This window comes from Neophocaena asiaeorientalis, unplaced genomic scaffold (assembly GCF_003031525.2).
Source record: "Neophocaena asiaeorientalis asiaeorientalis breed wild unplaced genomic scaffold, Neophocaena_asiaeorientalis_V1.1 scaffold151, whole genome shotgun sequence".
Taxonomy (NCBI): Eukaryota; Metazoa; Chordata; class Mammalia; order Artiodactyla; family Phocoenidae; genus Neophocaena; species Neophocaena asiaeorientalis.
The window spans coordinates 3,401,157-3,424,362 of record NW_020175490.1 but is presented as its reverse complement, the minus strand read 5'-3'; the positions used below and the strand labels follow the sequence as shown (position 1 = coordinate 3,424,362).

The window sequence follows — 23,206 nt, the reverse complement described above, 5'->3', positions numbered from 1 at the left end:
AGGCAACAGTTGAATTCTGATGTAATTTTCTCCCATGGCCTAATTCTTTTTCCAGAACAACTGCAACATTTTTTGAAATGCTGAGTATTCATTTCCTGAGGCAGTTTAGTGAAGCTGATAGATGTACCATTACTGTGTTCCTATAAGAAAACATTTTTGACAAGGGCAAAAATACCTTTCACGTTCTGTTTCCTCAACAACCCATCAGACAAATGATTTATTTAAACCAGGTAATCATGTATGAGAGAGGAGGGAGAACATAGGGTAGGAAATGAAGGAGATTTTTATCACAGAACTCAAATTTATGCATTCCTGGAAGTATGCTTCCAGGGAAAATTATTTTCTTGTCCTATTAGGGTTCAAACTATTCTGCAACATAAATGCCTATACATATAACACTCTTTCAATTTTAAAACTATAATTGGGTGGGACAGAAAGGAAACAGGGCATGGTGACTGCACCACTTATATGGGAGGCTCTGTATCTAGGAAGCAGCTTTCCTTATTCCTATATTTCTAATCAATATATTCTCTTACCTACTTCATTAGTTTTTCAAACTTGAGCAGTTTTTTAAAACTTTATAAAGATTAGAAATAACATTCTCAATGTATTTGATGCCAAAGAGCTCTACAGTGAGTTATTTTTGAAACATTTTCAGGGAATCAATATGATATTTCTTTTCCCCTTTCTCACTCAAGGCAAAATGATGAACCTACAAATATCTGCTTTATTTACATGAAAATCAGTCATCATTTTTCAGTAAAATGTAAATGATAGCACAAATTTGTATTCTATTTTGATGCATATACATAATGGTTTTTAGTCAAAGTCACTAAATTTTACCTAGTTTCTTTTGGGTGGAAACAGATTTCCAGAAAAGTACTGAAATTATGCTAAAATGTGTTAGAGCAGTGTGTTACTATATTAAGCTTTAGAAACTGGGATGCACTCAGTAAGTTAAAAAATTTGGCTAATTAAGTTTATCCATAGCATATTGTTAATAAAATATATTATCATGACAATTATTCACAGTTTTAGAAAAATCTACAAATAGTTTATAATTAATTTACAAATTTTATATCTATTAGTAATGCTCCAAATTGTTGACAAAGATGTTCACTGTCTGTTTTTTTGAAAACAATGTGCAATGATGGGTTTGGCACAATTTTTGAGTGATTTGTTCCTGATTTAGTGTTACATAAACATCTGTCATATCTAAGAATACTATAATTGAATTTTTTTTAAAAGAAATATTATTGAAATTCAAGTGCATGAAAGTTAAGGCTGGCTTAAGGAGTAGTATCTTTTGTTGTTTTTAATTTCCAAGCTGAGTGAGAAAACAATAAATATACACATTTAAAATGAAAATGTAATCTCCCAAGTACTGTATATAAGTGTGAATTTACTTTAAAGGGCTATCATTAATTTTACACAATAGTTTAGGAAATAGTGAAACATATCTTGTCTTCTAAATTACTAAATATTTAGTCTCTAAGCAATTGATGTTAAATATAAGATGCCACAATTACCTAATGAAATATCTGTGAAAATTTCACCCTGACCACTTTTAGTTTTTTGGTTCTAAAGTCACAAAATTAACCCTTATCTCTGATCACACATTGCGAAATTTCTGGATTTAAGTAAAAGTAGAGTGAAAGAGATTCACAGATCAAAAAATTCATCCTTATAGTGGTACAAACAGCTAAAAACCCCAAAACCTCCAAAATACCTGCCATCATGATGGCAAGCCAAAGGAATTATATCCGTATGTGAAACGCAATTATATCAGTTTGAACAATTTTATCTGCAAAAGCAGAGAAATCAGCAAAAATGCAATATCATACAATGTTTTACAAAGATGCTAGAACTTAGTAGTTCTTGTTCCCATTATCATGTGAGAAAGCAAATATATTGCTTTAAAATCCATTGTTACAGAATAGATTATAGAATAATAAACATCATATAGGTACTATAACATGAAATGAAGGTTTTGGGATTCAAATGCAGCAAGGTAAATGTATTCTTTGAAAAAAAAAAAAAAGCCATGCTTTCATTTTTATGCTCTAAATTCCAAAGCATAGATAAATCCAAATCTTGCCAGATGAAGTATCTTCATAGCATTATGAATATTGGAATCTTTGGGATAAATTATGTTATAAAGTTGCTTTATTTACCTTTTTGTTGTTACTTTTCCTTCGTAAGGGTCCCTCTTGCAATGTGAATAAATCAATTAGCTTTTTCAAATTAAAGTGATTATAAAATCCAAGTAGAAGTATATAGCATTGCTATGTTTAAACATAGCAGTTACCATTATGTTTGCAAAACTTATAATAGCTAGAGCCCATAATATAATAATTGGCAAAATTGCCTGAATTTGAAAGTTATGAACATTTCCTTTTTAGTTTTCCCCTCAACTTACTCTGAAGAATTCTTTTGTTGACCCTGAATCCAATGTTCCATAGGCAATTTCTGTTTGTTTGGCCAGGTCTTCCGCACTTTCTATGGGGGAGACCATTCTCTCGACAGTCAGGAAAGCAGCGAGGTTAGCAGTATAAGATGATATAATGATGAGTGTAAAGAACCACCAAACACCTCCAACAATTCGACCTGAGAGGGATCTAAACATGGATAAGATAATAACATTTTCCTTTCTATAATCAACATAAAGAAAAGAAATACCATCAATTCACCGTGTATGTTTAATAATAATTACAAGTATCATTTTATGTTCTGATTAGTCTACTCAGAATGGTTCTAGTATTTCTGTATCACCTGACATCCTTTTTGCTATATTGAATATATAAATGCCACACTTAGAATACTTTTCCTTTTTATTGCTTACTTGGCAGAAATGTAGAACCAAAAGCCTTTCCTTCAGGTCCAGTAGAGGAATGCTTACTTAAATTCATTGATCCCTTTTGCACTTTAGCATCTCTAAAATTAAGATGCAGCCTATGTTTGATGAGATAAAACACAGTACCATAGTTTGATTGGCAGCACTGTTTCTCTCTCTGTGGCACATAAAATAGGAATACATCTTAACAATTGGTGAGCTCTTAGATTTGATACAAGATGGCAGATGCTCTTCTGAGAGAACTTGTTTTTTACCTTCAGTCAGAGCTATGCCAAGATGGATGGGACATATGCCAAGGTGGGGCTGGACCACATGAAGATCTAGGATTGGTCTCAAAGTAACCATAGTTGAGAATGTTTTGTTTGTTTGTTGGTTGGATTGATATTCCATTTCTTATCTGAATGGAGGATGAGCTATGTCTTAAAGTTCTTTACATACTGGTATAAAAATGTTCTCTCTGCCACTTTCAACATGAGACCAAAGCATGTGATTTGTTAATATGCAGTGTAACAGCACTGAAAACTGAGGCTAGCGCTCAAAAGAACATTTTCTCTTCACCATTTCTCTGGTTATCAGGGATGTGTGGGTGAACAGAAGAAAAGTGAGAATGAAATGAATAAAAATTCAGAGCATAATCATAATTGATCTCATTCAACAGGACTATCAGACTATTTAAAATTCCTGTGACAAATTATTTTTAAACATTTTCTTAATATGAGGAAAGATTTCATATTTTCAATGGCATTTCTAGCTTAAAATGCTTTTCTTAACCATTATTATATAAGTGACACCTGTTGGTTTTAACTTAACATTTGCTTAATCCTGGTTTTAAAACCATAAAACTGGGGATTTGTTCAAGATTGTGGAGTAGAAGGATGTGCGCTCACTCCCTCTTGTGAGAACACTGGAATCACAACTAACTGCTGAACAATCATTGACAGGAGACACTGGAACTCACCAAAAAATTACCCCACATCCAAAGACAAAGGAGAAGCTGCAATGAGACAGTAGGAGGGGCACAATCATAATAAAATCAAACCCCATAACCACAAGGTGGGTGACTCACAAATGGGAGAACAATTATTCCACAGAAGTCCACACACTGGAGTGAAGGTTCTGAGCCCCACATCAGGCTTCCCAACCAGGGAATCTGGTAACGGGAGGAGGAATTCCCAGAGAATCAGACTTTGAAGGCTAGCGAGATTTGATTGCAGTACTTCGACAGGACTGGGGGAAACAGAGACTCCACTCTTGGAGGGCACACACAAAGTAGTGTGTGCATCAGGACCCAGGAGGAAAGAGCAGTGACCCCATAAGAGACTGAACCAGACCTACCTGCTAGTGTTGGAGGGTCTCCTACAGAGGTGGGGGATGACTGTGGCTTACAGTGGGGACAAGGATACTGGCAGCAGAAGGTCTGGGAAGTACTCCTTGAGCTCTCCCAGAGTCCACCATTAGCCACACCAAAGAGCCTGTAGGCTCCATTGTTGGGTCACCTTAGGCCAAACAACCAACAGGGAGGGAACCCAGACCCACCCATCAGCAGACAAGCAGATTAAGGTTTTACTGAGCTCTGCCCACCAGAGCAACAGCCAGCTCTACCCACCACCAGTCCCTCCCATCAGAAACCTTGCACAAGCCTCTTAGATAGCCTCATCCAATAGAGGACAGACAGCAGAAGAAAGAAGAACTACAATCCTGCAGCCTGTAGAATGAAAACCACATTCACAGATAGATAAAATGAAAAGGCAGAGGGCTATGTACCAATGAAGGAACAAGATAAAACCCCAGAAAAACAACTAAATTAAGTGGAGATAGGCCACCTTCCAGAAAAAGAATTCAGAATAATGATAGTGAAGATGATCCAGACCTTGGAAAAAGAATGGGGGCAAAGACTGATAAGAGGCAAGAAATGTTTAACAAAGACCTAGAAGAATTGAGGAACAAACACCCAGAAGAATTAAAGGACAAGCACAGGCAAACAATACAATAACTGAAAAGAAAAATACACTAGAATGAATCAATAGCAGAATAACTGAGGCAGAAGAATGGATAAGTGACTTGGAAGACAGAAAGTTGGAAATCACTGCCACAGAACAGAATAAAGAAAAAAGAATGAAAATAAATGAAAACAGCCTAAGAGACCTCTGGGACAACATTAAACACACCAACATTTGCATTGTAGGGGTCCCAGAAGGAGAAGAGATAGAGAAAAGACCCAAGAAAATATCTGAAGAGATTATTTGAAAACTTCCCTAACATGGTAAAAGAAATAGCCACCCAAGTCCAGGAAGCACAGAGAGTCCCAGGCAGGATAAATCCAAGGAGAAACATGCCGAGACACATAGTAACCAGATTGACAAGAATTAAAGACAAAGAAAAAATTTTAAAAGCAACAAGGGGAAAATGACAAATAACATGGAAGGGAACTCCCATAAGGTTAACAGCTGATTTCTCAGCAAGAACTCTACAAGCCAGAAGGGAGTGACACAATATATTTAAAGTGATAAAAGGGAAGAACCTACAACCAAGATTACTCTACCCAGCAGGATCTCACTCAGATTCGATGGAGAAATCAAAAGCTTTACAGTGGGCTTCCCTGGTGGTGCAGTGGTTGAGAGTCCGTCTGCCGATGCAGGGGACACGGGTTCATGCCCCGGTCCAGGAAGATCCCACATGCTGCAGAGTGGCTGGGCCCGTGAGCCATGGCCGCTGAGCCTGCACGTCTGGAGCCTGTGCCCCGCAATGGGAGAGGACACAGCAGTGAGAGGCCCGCATACCACACACACAAAAAAATCTTTACAGCCAAGCAAAAGTTAAAAAAATTCAGCACCAACAAACCAGCTCTACAACAGATGCTAAAGGAACTTCTCTAAGCGGGAAACACAAGAAAAGGACCTACAGAAACAAACCCAAAACAATTAAGAAAATGGTCATAGGAACATACATATTGATAATTACCTAAACGTGAATGGATTAAATGCTCCAACCAAAAGACACAGTCTTGCTGAATGGATACAAAAACAAGACCCATATATATGCTGTCTAGAAGAGACCCATTTCAGAACCTAGGGACACATACAGACTGAAAGTGAGGGGATGGAAAAAGATATTCCATGCAAACAGAAATCAAAAGAAAGCTGGAGTAGCAATACTCATATCAGATAAAATAGACTTTAAAATAAAGAATGTTACAAGAGACAAGGAAGGACAGTACATAATGATCAAGGGATCAATCCAAGAAGAAGATAAATAGTTATAAACATATATGCACCCACCATAGGAGCACCTCAAAACATAAGGCAAATGTTTACAGCTATAAAAGAGGAAATTGACAGTGACACAATAATAGTGGGGGACTTTAACACCTCACTTACACCAATGGACAGATCATCCAGACAGAAAATTAATAAGGAAACAAGTTTTAAATGACTGACAGAATTGACCAGATAGATTTAATTGATATTATAGGACACTCCGTCCGAAAACAGCAGATTACACTTTCTTCTCAAGTGCATATGGAACATTCTCCAGGATAGATCACATCTTGGGTCACAAATCAATCCCTGGTAAATTTAAGAAAATTGAAATCATATCAAGCAACTTTTCTGACCACAACACTATGAGGGTAGAAATAAATTACAGGAAAAAACCCCGTAAAAACACAAACACATGGAGGCTAAACAATACATTACTAAATAACCAAGAGATCACTGAAGAAATCAAAAGGTTTTTGATAAACCACAGCAAGCTCCTTTTTGACCCACCTCCTAGAGTAATGGAAATAACAACAAAAATAAACAAATGGGACCTAATGAAACTTCAAAGCTTTTGCACAGCAAAGGAAACCATAAAAAAGACGAAAATGCAACCCTCAGAATGGAAGAAAATATTTGCAAAGGAATCAATGGACAAAGGATTAATCTCCAAAATATATAAACAGCTCAAGCAGCTCAGTATTAAAAAAAAACAAAGAATCCAATCAAAAAATGGGCAGAAGACCTAAATAGACATTTCTCCAAAGAAGATATACAGATGGCCAAGAGGCACATGAAAAGCTGCTCAACATCACTAATTATTAGAGAAATGAAAATCAAAACTACAGTGAGGTATCACCTCACACTGATTAGAATGGGCCTCATCAGAAAATCTACAAACAACAAAGACTGGCGAGGGTGTGGAGAAAAGGGAACCCTCTTGCACTGTTGGTAGGAATGTAAATTGATATAGCCACTATGGAGAACAGTATGGAGATTCCTTAAAAAAGTCAAAGTAGAATTACCATATGACTCAGCAATCCCACTACTGGGCATATGCCCAGAAAAAACCATAATTCAAAAAGACACATGCACCCCAATGTTCATTGCAGCACTATTTACAATAGCCAGGTCATGGAAGCAACCTAAATGCCCATAGACAGATGAATGGATAAAGAAGATGTGGTACATATATACAATGGAATATTACTCAGCCATAAAAAGGAACGAAATTGAGTTATTTGTAATGAGGTGGATGGGCCTAGAGTTTGTCATACAGAGTAAAATAAGTCAGAACGAGAAAAACAAATACTGTATGCTAACACATATATATGGAATCTAGAAAAATGGTACAGATGAACCAGTTTGCAAGGCAGAAATAGAGACACAGATGTAGAGAACAAACATATGGACACCAAGGGGGGAAAGCGTGTGTAGTGTGGTGGTGGTGGTAGGATGAATTGGGAGATTGGATTAGTGTACATATGTACACTAATATGTATAAAATAGATAACTAATAAGAACCTGCTGTATCAAAAACAAATAAATAAATTTTTAAAAACCCATAAAACTATTACTTGATTTGCTTTAATTTCTTTTCATTTCATTATTTGAGGATTATTGATTCAACTTTCTATGTTATTGGAATTTAAGCACATTTATAGTGTTCCTGGTTCTTAAGGAATGCAAACTGCATTGTAACTAAAACGTCTCTTTTTGAGAAAGCATTTCTTTAAAAATACATATATTTGTGATGCTAATATAAGTCACTTTAAATTCAATTCTTAGCTTCTCCTGCCTTCAGCTATTTTTCTGAGAGAAATTTGGTATTTTTCTTGCAACAGGAGGTTGGCTGCATTTTTGACAAACATAACTGAAACACATCCTTATGGAATGAACCGTTACTCCACCGATAAGGAAAACAAATATAGTATTTACGTTGCTGACTCTTTGCCTACTACTTAGCTTGTTTATGATTATTAGATAGAACAATGCATATCTGGAACCTACTATATTAACTCAGGTTTTAGGTAATTCCATGGTAGAAATCTCCATTAAGCTACATGGGATATAAATCGAGTTCAAAATTAATTTTCAAAAGTGAACAGAACAACAAAACATTTGATTTTGAAAAGGAGACAACATGAAAATAAATTCCTATTCTTAAGAATTTAGATTTAGTTTCCATCTGTAATCACTGAAAGAAATATTAATACAAAGTTATTTTTGAGCATTCTGATGGGTTCCATATGTTACTTTTCCATTGGGAAATTAATCTTTATGATGTATCCATACTTTGTGCTAATTTGGAAAAATCGGTTATGAGTATATTTAGATTAATTTGGGATTGCAAAGTTTTTCTGTGTTTCAAGCAATGCTCTGCCTCCAGGAAAAGAACATATAGAGAGATGTTATGCACAATATTTAGAGTTACTGTGGAATTGGTGAAGAACTTAAGGGTTTTGAAACTAACCTGGGTGAAATGTCACATCCTTGCTGCATAAAAGCACCCAAGGAAAACCAGAGGCTGTTAAAGATGCCAAACTCATTGGGAGGCTGGTCACTGGGTCCTTCCTTTCCATCTTCTGGCTCTTCTGTGTGCCACTCATATGGACTAAACCTACTAACTAGGAACAAGACCACGCTGACACCAATGTAGGCGAAGACTATGCACATCCAAATCTCATAGGCCAGAGGATCCAAGAAGGAAAACACTCCTGGTTTAGATTTCTGAGGCTTTTTGATCATAATAGATATGCCCAAACTCATGAAGGGCTTAGAGAAGTCAATGACCTCCTCTCGGACCAAAGTGATTGTCAGAGGGGCAATAGCAATCTCTGCTTTCTATAAAAGAAAAGACACATGAAAACATGTAGGTTAATAGATTTCATGAAGCAAGTAGTACTGGATTGATCCATTCAAAGTTAACCAGTTATGTATTTAGTCTACATTTTTTGGGGAATACCAACAATAAATAAGACCAGTGATAAATACAAAGATGAACAGATTTGTTTTCATAAAATATTATATCACTTTAATTGCACAGAATATTTTTATTGGTGCTAGTAATTAGATGAGAGGAAGAGAAAACGAGTAGACATAAGCAAAAATAACTTGAATTCAAATAACTGCCTTAGTCTTTAAGGGCCTGAGATGGCGCAGAGGAGGATACTCGATAGCTTTTCCATATGGCTGAATTTCTGAATTTCTTAGCCAGAATTGCTGCTATTTTTCAGTGTTTTCTGTTTCATTTGGAATGTTGTCACTGATTCATTACGTGGCCATTCCTTAATATTATGAATTGTGAAATTTCAAACATCCTTTTCTTTTTTATTCCTTTCCAGTTATGAGTAAACCTATCATAAAGTCTGCATTTGTGAGATAAAAGAAACCTATTGTCTGACAACATTTTTTGACTCAGCACACACACACAAATCTGGAAACTGACATTTATTTCTTCCTATTCACATACTTTGATTTCTACTTTCAATTTCTAAAAACGATTTTGGAAAACAGTGGATTCAATTCTCATATATTATTATTAATAAGACACCAGCTTCCATTTTCATTTTGTGATTCTGAGTAATTTTTCTGAGCCTTTTTCCATATCTCTAAAATGAAGACATTTTCTTTCCTGTTTACCTCATTGTGTTATTGCAATTATCTGTTAAACAAGCCTTAATAAAACAATAGTAAGCATTTAATGAGGGATTATGTGTCTATGCTGATTTAAATATTTGGAATGGCTTTTCACTTAACCTTCTTAAAGAGATAAACAATCTTATGTTTATCATTGTTTTATAGATGATGAAACTGAGACAAATGAGTTTTACACATCATAGCAGCTCTGCAATTTGAGACTGTACTTCTTCTATTAAATCATGCCATCTCTAAAATCAAATGAAATAAAGTGTGGTGAAAAAACTGTAAATTGTTACATGATCTACAAATGAAAAAAGGTTTTTTGATTATTTATTTTAAAAGGAAAATATTTGGCATTGAAATGGAATCTGAAACACAGACATACATGCTCTTACATAGTGGCTGCCACTCTTACATTCACTCTATATCTCCTCAGGCCCCTGGATTGATACAATGGCCAGCAGCTTGATACAAAGGCAACTGGAAGGTTAGCATGGGGAATGTACTCTGGCTGTCACGTTTTCCACTGGGTGACTGAGGATTAACTGCATACACTTTCAAGTGGGAATAAACTTAGTTCACATCACAAATGCCCACATATAATACAAAAGCCAGAGAATCATTGCTGAGAGGTTATTTCCCCATAGTTATTATTATCTGTATACTTTTCATTATACAGTGATATATGAAGTAGATATAGAAAAATTAGTATATAAAAACAGAACCAGAAATTTAGGAAAATTTATCTTCATTTCCTTCACCTACTCTTATTATTTTCTTTATATATGCCCTACTATACATTGTTTTATGAATATTAATTTCTTATTTTAAAATGGGATAATATATAACACTATATTTTATAATTCCTTTTCTCAAGAGAATGAGTTATTTCAACATTATTTCAACATATATAGTAAAAATAACTTGTAATGACTGCAAATATTTTATCATGTTAAAGCATCAAAATTTACTCAATTTATTATTTTGGGGGTATCTATATTGTTTCCAGTTTTACACAATTTATAATAATGGTGATGTGAACACCTTTGAAGACAAATCTTCACACATATCTTTATTATTTAAAATAAATTTCTAGAAAGGGATTGCTGGTCTAAATGATAACAATCTTTTTAATGTTCGTTACATGTTTTGCCCAACTTTTCTCCAGAAAGATCATGCAAATAGCACTGTGGGAAAGCACCTTCGGCTTTGAACCTTGGATACCCCGTGTATCTTTATTCTCATCTATCTTCACCAATTTGCTAATCTCATTGTATTGATTTGAATTTTTTTTTGTAAAACAAATAGCCACTTTTACTCCTTACTTGTCATAATCTGCCCCATTTCCATATGGGGTATTCATTTTTTTGCTTACTAATTTATGTGTTTTAAAATAAATATTAAAAATATTATTTTTCATATATGTTTTTAATATTCCCCCAGTCATCAATTTTGGTTTACATTACTTAGTTCATGATACTTTATTGCATTATATATGTTTTAAAATTTTGTTGTAGCCATATAAAATTATCTTTTTGTGTTTTCAGCCATTGGTTTCATGCTTAGAAATATCCTTCTCATATCATGATTAATCTCAATCACATATTTTATTCTAGTACCTATGCTCCCTCTATAATTTATCTAGCATTTTGCATGATAACATATTACAAAATTGTCCTATTTTCCCAGCAGGAATAAGTGAATAATGCATTCTTTCACTGATTTGAAATACCACCTTTCACATACTACAATGTTATGTGTAGTATCTTCTGAAATTTTTTATTTATACAAGTTACCACTAATGAGAGTAAGCCTTAAAAGTAGAGAAGCATGAAGAGAAATAAAGGAGTCTCCAACACATAAAACTAGATGCAATGGAAAGCAAGCATTAGATGGTAGTGTGACAGCAATGTTCAATGAGGACACATTTGAAGTTCTGAAATTTGTGATTTGAAAGAGGCCAGTGAACAGAGGATACATCTGAGTTTTCTCTGCTAACATTGGAGATGTTGTGTTTGCCTTGTTCCATTACCTCTCAGTGACTTCCAAAATTGTGAGAAATATCTCCTGTAAGAACCTGATAATATTTGGATTCTCAAAGACCTCTGGAGTAAGGCTCATGAACCAGAATTTTAACACACACCACAGGTAATTCTGGTGTTGGCAGGCCATGGAACTTGCTTTGAGAAAAAAATCCCTTGGGTTAAAATATACACACACAAGTACAGCGGGGCCCAGAAGAAGGCGCTGGAGCAGTGTACCACAGAAGATCATATAATGAACTTGCTGCAGTGTGCAGGTGTGACAGGCAGAATGGACCTGAGAGTGTCATGGAGGTTTTGAGCTTTGGGGTAACCACCTGGTGGTGTGCTGAGATTACATATGCCTGTCTCACAGATAATCTATCCCTAAAAATTACAGTAACAAAGTTTGCAAAGAGTAAAATAAAAAAAAATGGATTCAAAGTTAATCATTTTGCTGGCTTTGTTGAGTATAAGAATATAGATGGAGTTTTATTTAGGGCCCTGCAAACTGGGATTTCATGTAAGTATTAGCAGTAAAAAGAAAAAAAAAGTAGTTGAGAAACAAGTAAAGACTTTGCAGACACCAGAATGGAAAATATCAAATCTGTGGAAAGTGTATGAGACATGGAAAAAGATTCCTTTTGGGAAAAAACTGGACAACTCAAGTGGCAAAGATCAGATTATTTAAACCCTAGCAGGCTGGCTGATGAATGAATAAGCATTAATAACCATTATGTTATCTTCTCTCTCTGAGAACTGCCTGACTTTGGGACTTTCTGTGCCTGTGACACAAGTACTACTGATACAAATTTTTGGTGTTAATTATGTTACTCTCTTCATATCACCTGTTTTCATTATTTAAACAATATTCTCCCAATAAAACGTGGTCAGAACCCTTGCCAAGGTGTGAGCCTGGGCTGCCAAATTGGTAAGGACTCCAGAGGAGAGATATGTAACAAATGTCTTAGAAAGTAACTCTGGTTAGTTATCTGGTCCATAATTAATTGGTAATCCAAGAATGAGTTTCTGAGATCAAATACTCAATAGTGTCTTCTAAAGGATATGAATTAGTGTAGTTCTAACATTTAGGTTAATGTTCACATTTAAAGTCTAAAAGTTTAAAATATTACCAATGGACACATGCTTTAGGAACCCTTTTTCTTTGGGACTTAAAACTCAATATCAAACTGTTGATGAGCCCTGTGATAAAGTACTTTTTGATTTTTTAAAACTGCGAATTTAGTTTTCCTCACTTAGGGCACCTAACTAGTCAGCAGTTCTTTCAAATGAATATAAAACTAACTAATTGCTCTTTAATGTCAAACAATTTCTTCTTGCTGCTGAGGTTATAGCTACCATACTGGACTGTGTGGAGAATGTTCATTGCTTCACGGTCTGAAAAGCAGGATGCAGAATCACAAAACTATTGAATTGCAGTTCTGGCTCGGAAAGTGAACCCCTCTATATATTTCAGTTATGCTCTAACTTGTTCTACCTTTATTCTTTCCTGGCGAAGGATGACTCTTGTGTAATTCTTTATTTTTAAAGGGGTCTTGTGAGAATTAATCAGACAATGTGTTTTGAAGGTGAAATTTGTGAAATATGAATTAGCTTATAGAAAGTTTCAGAATACATTTCAAGTGTATGTGACTTATTGGTTACTTGATGAATAGAGCTTACTGTGAGCTCTAGGTTTGTTTTCTGGACTTTGGAAATATCATACCTTCACTAGCATTTGATAACTGTTGGCTTGATTTTAACACTTTGCAGTGGAACCTGAAGAGACCGATCTTGTTCTGGTTCAGGCAGGAACATCTACATTGAATTTGCCCTTGGCTTTCAATATATACACTCAATATCTTGTGAACTCAAAGGGAAGGGCATGACATGATTTCATATGAAGCCCATTATGGAATAAATTCTAGCTTTTGTGTTTTGTTGTGTAGGAAAAAATGATGTTGTTGCATTAAGTTTAAATTTACTGTGTTCAGCAGAGTTGTAAGAACTTCACATTATTGGTGAATACTTTAATATATGTTAAAATAGTTTACTCATTGCTTCACCAATAACTTAAAATATATTTACCAGTAAATACAACCAACAGGGATATAAGTAACTCTCAAAATAGTTCTCAAAACAACATGTCTATGGTATAGCAGCACCAGGCTTAAGAGAATAATCATGGCAGATACTAAAGTCAGTGTTATTTTTTATAAAATAGGACATTGTATTCTGAATTTTTATCTTTTTGAAATTATCAAGTATTAGTTTCTCCCATTGTTTGGAAATTGCATTATTAATGAAATAGAGAAACATTTGACATCATATATGCTTCTTTGAATGTAACTGCAAATTTAAAAGACAACAGTAGACATTTAAAAATTGATATGTGCCCACATGAAAAAAAACTTCAGGTTTATGTAAGTAAATTTTCAATAGATTGATTTGCTTACCCCATAAACAAGTTCCCCTACCATCCCATTCCAGATTTTTGTGTCTGCATCCCTTGCTCCATATTTTCCATCAGGGACAATGGCAATTTTATACTTGATACCAATATGTTTTGCAATTTCAGATGCCAAATCTACACAGTATCCTTCATACTTGTCATTTCCTTCAAACATTTCATGATTTTTCTTGTACATAACATATGGGGATTCCTATAATGAGAGAAGTAGAACTGTAAGGGAGAAATTATAAAACATTCAAAAATTTTATGCAACTTTTCAGTTTCAGAATTTAACAAAATATTATGTTTAGTATTAGTACACACACTGATTTTGTGTGGCAAGAAATTGATAGTAAAACAGATGAATGTATAAATGTGCTTAGAAGTATATTAAGTTGCTTTACATTGGATACTAAAAATTAAATCTTTAAAATAATTTTCTCTTGAGTGATTATTACATACCTAGCACTGTGACTGTGATAGGAAAAATATACATTAATAATAGACTAGAGAAGCATAAATTATCATTTATGGCAATGAAATGACTATTTCCAAAGTATCTCATGACCTGAAGACTATTTAGGAGTCAGCTTCGTGTAATAAAAGACTCATTCAAAGTCACAGTTCTCCGTATTCTGCATCTTATTTAGCCACATTCAACTGAGACTTTCTTTAGGAAAAGAGCTCTATCATTCTTCTTTGCTCTTTAGCATTTAGCAATATGTCTTTCTCAGAGCAGGCATTATTAGCAAGTTCAAAGAAGAAATGAATTAGTAGTTTTTAAAATTTTATATACTAATTTACATTAAATTGGCTTTCCTAAAATTGTCCTATATTTTGGCTTTAATTAGGGCTGTGTTCCATGAATTTTTATTCTATTATAAAATATGTTTCCAATGGAAACTAATAATTTTTCCCCAATTGTGACTATCACACACTTCAAGTAATATTCCCATTTAGTTTCTGAAGCAAGTAAGACAAAATAGCATGAAGAATTATTGTGAAAATCCTTATAAAATGAAAAAGATTACTGTTAACTAATAATAACTGAACAGTTTTCAGTACACATACACACACACACACACACACCTCTAAACCAAACCATTTAAAGTCTGTGAAACTAAAGAGACATGTTAGCAAAAAAGCACTTGATTTTATAAATAAAACCTAATGCCACCAACTCAAAGATAGGCCTGGCGAACACGCAGTACGTACAGAACTCCTGGTCACACTTCAGATTTTTTAATCATTTGCAGACAAGGAGTGACCACTTTTGACCACAGTGTCATTGAAGTAATGATTCATATTTTATAAAATTGTACTGTGACATTTAGTAATTTTAATACAAATCTTTTCTTTTCTCCCAGAAATCTGTAGTTGGGAAAGTTGAACTTGCTCTTAAAATTCTGGATTAGAAGGTAATTTACTTTGTATTACATGGCAGTCTACACTAATTCTGATTTTGTTTTTAAGTACTTTGTAAATGTAGAAACTATTTCTAAAAACTTAATAAAACTGTACATTACATGATATATGATTCTCTCATAGAGATGCCTAAATAACTCTACTGTGGGAAATTGTATAGCATTGCTCCTTGTATTGTTTTCTTAAATCCTGCCTTAGGTAGACACAGCCAAGTGACCCAGAAGTCTCTCACTTCTTCCTTGAATTTGATGAATATTCTAACACTGGACTTGGGTAAAGAAAGTTTCTCCACCAACAAAATAAAGGCCGCTAATTGTCTCTTTAGATAGATGAAAATTATTTGTTTACTTACAGAAAATATTCTCCAAATATGAAGCATTTTTCAAATTATGAATGTGGTTATGAAAATCGGTGAGTTGTTGCAATATACTGTTAACTTCTAAGCTATGCCTTGGAATATTAGTAGTTAAAATGAACTAATCCTTTCATTATTTCTTGAAATAGCTAGTTAAAATATGGAAGAATATGTATAAAAAAGCAAGAATCACACATTTGCAAAATGCTTAACATTCTAATTGAAATGGCTGTTAGTATAACAAATAAGAGGTTTTCAAAAGGAATATTGCTAAGGTTCACATTTGGTACTAAGGTTGATAAATTCTAAAGTGTCTGAAATATTTGAACACATGAATTTTAGCCCTCAAATATGTATACTACCATATTAGCTTGTGTACAGAAGTTTTTCTAGCTAGTATTATCATCTAATTTGCAAAATCCCCTGTACATTATATAGTGAACAATTTGCATCATTCAAAGCTGCATTTTTAGTATTTACTTAAATATTTGTTAAACACCCACTGTGTGCCAGGCAGCTTGCTGGGAACTAGGGATACACAAATAAATAAAATATCCCCTTCGTCCTCTTGTGATTAAGGTTAAATTCTTTTTAATAAAGGTAAAGGAGTGAGAGTGGTAGGGGACAATAATAAAATATAGTAGTAAAAAATAATATTAGCCCTCACTTATTTAGTGCTTACTCTGTGTCAGTTACAGAGTTCTAAGTTCTTAATTGTTCTTTAATTGTGCTCTTTTATTTACTTTTCACACTGCCATTTTGAGGTAGGCATTTCCCATTTTGCAGATGGAAAATTTAAGCTTAGGTTCAACAAATTGCTCAATTTCACAGAACTAGCAGGAGTGAGAGTTGAACCTATATTTTGAAATATCTGGACATTTTTGAAGCTATTGTTGCATCTGTCAAAATATATGCAACCATTTGAGATTTCATATGATTTAACAAGCAAGATGACAAGATTAGATAAATGAATTTCTATATTTTTAGTGAATGAAATTCTCTATATGAAATCTTGAGTAAACGATGTAGATAAAATCTTTCCATATTTCCTCATCGTGTCTGGTACTCAATAAATATAAGGCATTCAATAAATATAAAGCTCTCCTTGTCTATCAGTGCTTCCTAAATAAGAATATCATGGAAAAGTAATTGTATTGGAACTTCTTATTCAGATCTTCAAAAGGAAAGTAAATATTGACAAGTTCCAGGTCACCTCTTCTGAAACAGGTACATGAATATATAAATACATGTATATATAAATACAAATTTATTTAGTGTTTTCATCTTTTTCAGTTTCCTTTTTGGATAGCAGGGGCACGTCAGGTCTTTGTTTTCCTGACAAATGAACCAATAAAGGCTAGAGAAACCTTCAGCTTACTGAAGATGTTGATTAGAACAAACAAGGGCATGTTTGTTTGCACAAACAAGAGCATGCATAATTGTTGATATTCAGATATTGGTGCATGGAAATTAAGAGAAATAAGATGATCACACTCAGGAAGATGGAAGAACAAAGGGAGAGAATTGCTAGGCATTTCTTGCAGGAAACCTCTCATAGTTGCTCAGCTCTTCCCAATTTCTTTGAGTGTGTCTCATTTTCCTTTTCTTCCACATCAACTCCAAATTAGCAGCAAATCCTCAACACTTTCCCAATCTCTTCATTTGCCCCATCTTGAATCTGATAATTTATCCACAAGTAGCCCTTCAAACACTGCATACTTGAGGAGATTCAATACAAAGTTTGGGGGCTACTACAGGTGAAGAAAATACCAAATCTTTTCAATATAATAAAAAATAAGTTATAGCCAATCATTAAGTGGTATTTGTGGGCCGTTTTTGTTACGCAACCTTATGGAGCCCCAGGTGTTCAACTGTGAATAAAAATGGAACATAATCTACCATCTTTGTTATCAACTACTTTGTTCTGTGGGACAATAATTCCTTAGAAGTTATTTGAAATGCACTACTTCTTAGTGACTATGAGTTTATTACCACAATTTCCATAAGGCATAGTGTTCTACATCTGCTCTGCAATTTCAGGAAAGAAATCAATCTCTGTTTAAAACTACTACATTAGGGTTTGCTTATGAAAATGTTTGTGTAAATGAATTAAGATGATTTTCAATCAGTAAAGTATCATTTTCCTATTGAGGAAATTCTTGTTTGTATTTAGCAAAAGTAAAACTATTGAAATATATATATTTATTAGAAAAGCTTTAAGATTTTCTAAACATCACAAATATAATCATTAAAATTGCTACTTGAAAATAGTTAAAATAATAAAATCAGTAGCATCAAAAAAAGTTATTTGCTATGTGGATATTTGTTTTTCTCCAAAGATCTTAATGTAGATAATTCTTAAAAGTGAATATTAAAATGTTATTATTCAATACATAAAAATGAGTAAATTTAATGGTGGCACAGTTTTAAACTTATTGAAAATAACTTATTTAAAAACATTGAGTTATAAGCTCTTTGGAGGCAGGTGTATGTATGGGGAAGATTAATATCTGGTACAGGAAGAAAATAAAAGTATCTATTTTCTGTATCGGTATATACATATATGTGTATATAAATATGTATGTGTATATTGTATACACACATGCATCTATGTATAGTGCATTTACAAAATTCTACATAGAGAAGATAAAATATCAAACAATGCATAAAAAGTATAAGAAATATTCCTGGAAGGACTAAGTGGTATAAGTAAAATTGCTTTAAGGTTTATAATGTAATTCTGACTCTATGGTGAATAAATTTGGATTTTATGGAAAAATTTCCAAAAGGATTGTTATGTTCCTATGATGGCAAGAAGCACATTCTTACTTTAGTAATGCATCATCAGCCTCTTCAGTGGTAAAGATCTGGGGAAAAATGGGCTTGGCTGAAATATAACTGCATCATCTCTCTTTTTCCAGAGAGTTCAGCCAAAGAAAGTAGTGAGATTACAGAAGAAATCACCACTACGATGTCTACTGCAAACTGCCTTTTCCTCAATTGCTGCACTTACCCAAACCACATGGCACAGATTTAGCTTCCTTAGGTTGGTTATTTTGAATGTAAAATGTTAAACCACTGTATGGTTACAGTCTCATAAATTTTGCAAATTTTTAGTCACTAAGACTTAGAAAAAATGAAGAGCATCTGAATCTAAAACTTTAGACCCTTCAACTTTGTAGTCATGATTCTCATGTGATGATATTGTCAATTTTACTTTTATTTAGATTTAGTTAAGTTATATTCAGTATGACTATATTCAGGAAGAATAGATTAGTCATTAAAATGAAGATCACATGTAGATATAAAACAAATAGATTTCAGAAATTCAAAAAGCTAAAGACACTTTTTATTTAAGAATGATATCTACTATACTTATTTATCATGTTTCTTGTCTGCTTTCTCTCACTAGAATGAAAGTTCAATTGAGAGTGCAGGATTTTTGTCTGTTTTGTTGGCTAACATATCCCCGGGCTTATAACTGTGCCTAGCAAATAGCAGACGCTTAATAAATATTTATGAATGAATAAATGAATTTCTCAATCAACTTTATTTAACAGTATCATATACTATTACAGTGTATCAACATGTAAATAACAATATACACAAAGGAAAAACAAATGGGAGAACAGCAAGGCCATATCAATTTCGATCAAAATGAGTGAGTTCCAGTGCCACAACACTCTCAGCCTTCTTTTGTGTCTAGATATCTGTCTTGCACATAGTTTAATATCTAACCAATTCCATTGCTGTTGGAAGTTTTCAACTGAATTTGAGGGGTTATTATACACTGGTGCCAATATCTCATTCATTTATAAGGAAGAATATTTCTTTCAAAATGAATGAGATGATGGAGATGTCATAGGTCCTGGAATATCATTTTCAACAAAAGCAAATATAAGGAAGGATTCTAGCTTTTTTTTTTTTTTTTTTGAATTATTGAAGTTGCAAAGGTCAGAGGCATTATTTATATGGAGACTACATTTTTATACAGAAGACAGATACTAGTATTGCACTATTTTGATTGCAAAAATATTGGTGATATCACTGTCAAAGAACAGATAACTTTACAGAATAGTCGTTATGTATGTAGGAAACAATTGGATTCTTCAGTAATTTGTACTTATTTTTTGACAGCATGCTTCCTGAAAAACAGCCATGCTTGCAAAACTAATTCAATATTTTGGTTTTAAGAATTATATCTCCAGCTCCTTTAATAACAGAAAAAAAGGAGATTCTCTACATTATATTTATAATGCACATTAAAACACTTTATTTCACATATAACAGGCAAAATTTCAAAAAATCTTTAAAGAAAACAACTACGTGTATTCAGAAAAGAAGGACGCAAATTCACAGATATTTACTTTTAGAAAATCTACGCTTGGAATTAGAAGTATGATATTTCCATCATTTACATACAATGACCTCATTTCCAGATATGGGAATGGATACATCAGAATTAAGCGACTCTTTTTCAACATCTATTTTCTTGAAAAAGATGAGGATTAATTCTTCTTTTGTTTTAGTATCTCAGAAAAGTCACAGAACTTAAAAACTTTTTTTCTGGTTGTCCAGAGTTGGTCATCCAAGAAGAATCCCACATGAAAAATTAGCTTAAATTTACTACACAGGAGAACAAGACTTGAGCTTTAGTTAGGAATGGTCGAACAGCGTGGAGCTCATTTCTTTCTTGATCAATTCCTTAAAATAGGATTCTTCATCAGAGGCTGAAAAGAGGAGGACTGAACTGAAGTATGACTTTCCATTACTGTCTTTTTTAGGAATGTATATATATATGTATATTATATATATACATACATATATATATTTAAGTCCCATGCAAATATTACACAATTGAGTTAGAAGATATATATTTTGCATTCTTACACAAAAACTGCTGTTGGTTGGTTTGCATTCTAAAATTATAAACTTCCAACTAAGTCTTGGCAGATTAACATTAAGTTTCTAGCTGGTGGCAACACTGATAAAATTAACTGCAACATTATGAAAGCTTTTCTCTGGCATTTTCATGCTTTGACCTCCATGTCAAAATTTTGGAAATAACTTGACATTACTAAAAGCATAAAATTAAAATTACACAAGCTAAAGACTAAATTACATAAAATACTTCCACTTTATTTAGAGTAAGGGCTTCAAAAGTAGTTAAAAATGTGTTCTGCCTAATGAGACAGTGAGCTGAGGATATATAACTTTAAATTAGATAGAAAAGGTTACCGATTGTTGATCTCCTTTGACTAGCATTGACTCTAAAAAGCATGTTTGAATTTAGAAGAGAAAAATATGAGGCATCATATTATTTAAAAGATAAGTTCACGAGAATCTCTTTGAAAAAGCAGCCTTAAAATTTAGAGTATTTTTCATTTTATGATGTGAATGAATGAATATCATTTTTCTTAATTCCTAGGAGAATTCCAATACATTTTATTGTGTATTTGTCACAGGTCAATGAGAAAAATAATCGGTATAAAAACCCATTTATGCATTAAAAATAAATATAAATTTATTCTAAAGCATAGTTGTGTAAAACATACTCATTAAAATCTTCACATTCATACCTCCACTATTATAAACAGACAATGCAAATCATTATTAAATGGATAAAGTACCTGAAAATTATAATTTTAAACACTATTAACGATTATTACATTGGTGTTTTAAAAACATAATAACAACGATATGATGTTTACTACTGGATATTTTTATGTGATTAGTTGTTGATCTTTTTCGTTTATTCTTTTGTCCTTTGAAATCTTAGCATTTCATACATTTCCAACTAGAGAGCTTCAATTTTTAACATCTGAGCAGTTTTCCAAGAACAGCAATGCAACAAAAGAATACAAATAAAAGTACTAAAAGTACTCAAAGTTCAAGACAAACTTATTCAAAGCCTCGATAGACTTTTGTGGATCAGAACACCCATGCCACCATCACTAAGATGCAGCTTTCATCCTCCCTGTTCACTGTAGCTGGGGAATTAAAATTGCCTGTGGACAAAATGGAACATCATAAAGCACAAACCAAAACTTACCATAATAGTGGTTACAACGACTGTTCTGTTCTCAATAGCTGCTGTGTCATTGCCAAGAGTGGGCATATCTTGAATTAAGACTAATTTATCCATATCATTCCAGTACCCAACCTGCCAAATACAGAAAATTATTGAAAACACATTTTAGAAGAGTTTTCTTTAGTTCTTATCAGAGCAATGAGAGGTATTAATAAGTAAGCAAACAAATTTATAAAGCACACAGTAATGTGTTTGGAAGTTTTCTTAATTGATAATGAGCCAGTTTTCCTGATGCTAATGATACTGCCTAGTTATACATTTGGCAAATTTGCAATTTACAATCATGGAGTAGCCAAGACATTGAGAATGGATGAGTTCAAAAAAGAAGGTGGATACAGATGGAATACCATTTGTGTTGATCCTCTTGTAGTGAGATTGATTGGCACCTTCTGTAACTAATTTACATGATTTTATCAATAATGTTACAGGTTTTATGGTAAAGGGAAGAGTCAGATTTACATAGGGTACACATACAAGATGTTTTCAAGAAAAAAGACTTGTGTATTTTTAAAGCAATATGGAAATAGTTTTTGGTTTCACATAACCTAGCCACTAGTCTCACCATTTTTAAATGCTAAATACATCAGATGTTAATATTAATGATTACTTAATATTTTCACTTTTGAAATTTTTTCACTTTAAATCCTTATATTACTTCTCATTTAGATGTGGAACAAACTCCTTTCCATAAAATATATGAAGTAATTAGTTAAACACTTTACAAAGTAACTAAATGGGGTCCTAAAGGAAATTTAGGGTTCTTTTTATCATGCAGACCACTAAGTAATACTAATGGCTACCACTTCTTGCCTGCTTTCTCTCTGGCAGACATTGTAATGAATGCTGTTTAAAAAATATATGCATCTTAAAGTTTATACACATAGCAAATGTAAAGGTAGGTGCAATTACCAGTCCATATACTTTGCTATTATGCTACATAAACTCCCAAAATGGGTGTTCGTTTAATGCTTGCCAAACTTCTTTCTTGAATTTCTGGATGCAGTTGATAAAACTCATATTTCCAATAAAATGTATGTAATTGCTCACTGGTCTGTAATCACTATTTGTCCCAATATGTTTTGAAAGTCTCTCTTGCTTCCTCCAAGTTC

At 33.3% G+C, this 23,206-nt stretch overlaps 1 protein-coding gene across 3 annotated transcripts in view; it reads right to left on the bottom strand.

Annotated features, from left to right (window-relative positions):
- The window catches only part of GRIA4 (glutamate ionotropic receptor AMPA type subunit 4), a 522,548-nt gene that overhangs the window by 47,127 nt on the left and 452,215 nt on the right, over window positions 1–23,206 (bottom strand). For 2 of the 3 annotated variants that reach the window (XM_024768905.1, XM_024768904.1), the window contains exons 9-12: window positions 22,059–22,169; window positions 14,231–14,437; window positions 8,585–8,955; window positions 2,420–2,618 (exon numbers count right to left, since the gene is read on the bottom strand). In XM_024768905.1, coding sequence (XP_024624673.1) covers window positions 2,420–2,618; window positions 8,585–8,955; window positions 14,231–14,437; window positions 22,059–22,169 — 888 coding nt within the window. Of the gene's footprint in view, window positions 1–2,419; window positions 2,619–8,584; window positions 8,956–14,230; window positions 14,438–19,539; window positions 20,737–22,058; window positions 22,170–23,206 lie in introns of those variants that run through there. The other variant, XM_024768906.1, reaches the window with a different exon arrangement.